Source organism: Lactuca serriola, chromosome 1 (assembly GCF_051521515.1).
Source record: "Lactuca serriola cultivar US96UC23 chromosome 1, Lser_US96UC23_V15, whole genome shotgun sequence".
Classification (NCBI taxonomy): Eukaryota; Viridiplantae; Streptophyta; class Magnoliopsida; order Asterales; family Asteraceae; genus Lactuca; species Lactuca serriola.
The window spans coordinates 72,880,422-72,882,770 of NC_136408.1; the positions used below are offsets into that span (position 1 = coordinate 72,880,422).

Sequence of the window (2,349 nt, forward strand, 5' to 3'; positions counted from 1 at the left end):
ACAGTCTTCTTCTACATTTCTTATAATCAGATCTAATCGAGAAGGATAGATCTGGTTTTTGGACGAAACTTTGTAAACATATTAATAATAATTTGATGGACATATAATTTTCAATATTATTTATTTGTTTCTTTGCAGGTCTATTAGTTTGATTTACAACAATTCATAGCTCTCTTCCCATTATTTTTGTCTTGACCCTCCATCTTTACTAATAAAATTATTATTGTTCTATGAAAATAATAATATATGTTACATGTCTTGGAACTTTATATAGATAGGTTTAATGTACTATATCTGCCTCCATTATTTTTGTCATCGTCTCCGTGGTCTCCTATGTTTTGTATTTATGGTATGGTAGTTATGAGATCGAATCAGTAAATATCACTATGTTAACTGTATTTAAGATATATAGACCATAAACCTTTTATACAACTTAAGTCTAGTTTTTTCTAGCCTCCGTAGCTAAATTTCAATTCAACATGTGCATGCTATTAATTGTAAGAAGTTACCACGCCTGCATAAAATATACTGAAAATAATATAATTGTTTAATTTAAACGGGTTCATCCTCATCATGACTCAGTAAGCTAATTAATTTAAGACAAAATGATAATAGTTGTAATTCCGTAAAACAGCTCATGGAATCTTACAATTTTATAAAAAAAGCCATACAACTTGTCGTATTTGTTATGTGATAAGATGAAATCTGTCGATTTAAAGATTCTCTGGGTATTTAAACATATTAAATGACGGATTAACAATGCCAAATCCGCCATCAATAAACAAATTTTGTCCGCTAATATACTGCGATTCGCCACTCACAAGAAAAAGTGCAGCCTTAGCAACATCATCTGTTCTGAGCGTTGGTCCCTTAAGATTCCCAAGTAAGTTCATCACAGTTTCTAATGCTTCCCCTTCAAGCCCAACGAAACTTGTGGCTAGTGGTGTGACCATTGCATAAGGAGACAAACAATTGACTCTTATACCAAATTGTCCAAGTTCCACTGCAAGATTTTTGGTTAAACCGGCGACAGCGTGTTTTGCAGCACAATAAGCATGCGAGGCTGCACCACCAATATTTGACGACAAGCTAGCCGTTGATATAATTGAGCCAGATCGTGCTGGAACCATAACCCTAGCAGCATGTTTCATGCTTAGAAAGACACCTGTTATATTGACACTAAGCACACGCTCAAAGTCTGTCTTTTCATTATCAACGATACGTGGCTTGTTAGGATCTGCTATCCCCGCATTGCAAAACATGATGTCAAGTTTTCCGTATGTGGAAACTGCAGTATCTACAGCGTTTTTGACATCTTCTTCATTGGTTACATCACAATGGACATATATGGAGTTTGATGTGCCTATGGCCTCACAAACTGCTTGACCAAGTTGGTCTTGAATGTCTGCAATGACTACTTTTGCTCCATGTTCAGCAAATAGTTTTGCAGTGCACTCACCAATACCGCTTGCTGCTCCGGTGATCAATGCTACCTTTCCTTCTAGCCTACACATCGTGTATAATTTTTTTTCCATTTATGTGTTATTTTGAGATGCATGATTAACATAAAACTAAAACAAAAATGGAGTTAATTAGTTATAAGGAAATGACTTTACTTGTTACAAGATAACAAAAAATGGGAATATGGGATTTTATATATACAAACCTGGCCTGGAGCAATATATTTAAATAAAACATCTAGAATTGATGATCAAGAAATTAATAATATTCACGTTTAATCTGATAAATAATATATATTTAATATTTAATATCAAGTATGAAACTTTTTCAAGTTTTGAGAAACTAGCACTTTTTCTCATCAATTCTTTTGATCTTTCTTTGCATAATTCAAATTTCTAGATAGACTAAACTTTGGCTAAAACCAACTTTGAACACAGAAATTGTTGTTCAACAAAATGATTTTAAAAAAAATGAATAGCTATAAAACTAACCTTCTTGTTGAACTAGTCATTGTCTTTGGATGAGAGAGAGATGGCATCAATGGAAGTTGAGACTTGAAGAGTTATATAGTAGAGGTTGATTGGCCTAACTTCTTTGTCCTTTAAGGCATATATATATATATATATATATATATATATATATATATATATATATATATATATATATATATATATATTGTCAAGATCTACAAAGTAAATATTTATATGCTTACGGTTAAATTTTATCCCTACATATATATAAATATTTATATATATGATTTAATTTAAATATGATATAAAAGATAACTTAAAAAAGTTATAGAGCATATTTTGGAGCTTCTGATCTCTAACGTTGTTCTGTTTTAAATAAAAAAACTTTGTTTTTTACTACAATCTTTTAACATTAATT

General features: G+C 31.2%; 1 protein-coding gene across 1 annotated transcript; it reads right to left on the reverse strand.

Moving 5' to 3' along the window:
- Positions 1–594: 594 nt before the first annotated feature.
- Positions 595–2,052, reverse strand: LOC145092197 (secoisolariciresinol dehydrogenase-like). The gene is made up of 2 exons (XM_079030119.1): positions 1,953–2,052; positions 595–1,506 (listed from the first exon to the last, which is right to left on the reverse strand). Exons 1-2 carry the CDS (start codon positions 1,997–1,999, stop codon positions 714–716), a joined length of 840 nt encoding a protein of 279 aa, XP_078886245.1. The 5' UTR covers positions 2,000–2,052; the 3' UTR covers positions 595–713.
- Between the last annotated feature and the right edge of the window lie 297 nt (positions 2,053–2,349).

Bases quoted from the DNA above. Each gene is read 5' to 3' on its own strand.
- LOC145092197 (XM_079030119.1), bottom strand. From the start codon at position 1,999: ATGCCATCTCTCTCTCATCCAAAGACAATGACTAGTTCAACAAGAAG. The intron at 1,507-1,952 runs GTTAGTTTTATA...CACGATGTGTAG, and splicing joins ATGACTAGTTCAACAAGAAG to GCTAGAAGGAAAGGTAGCAT.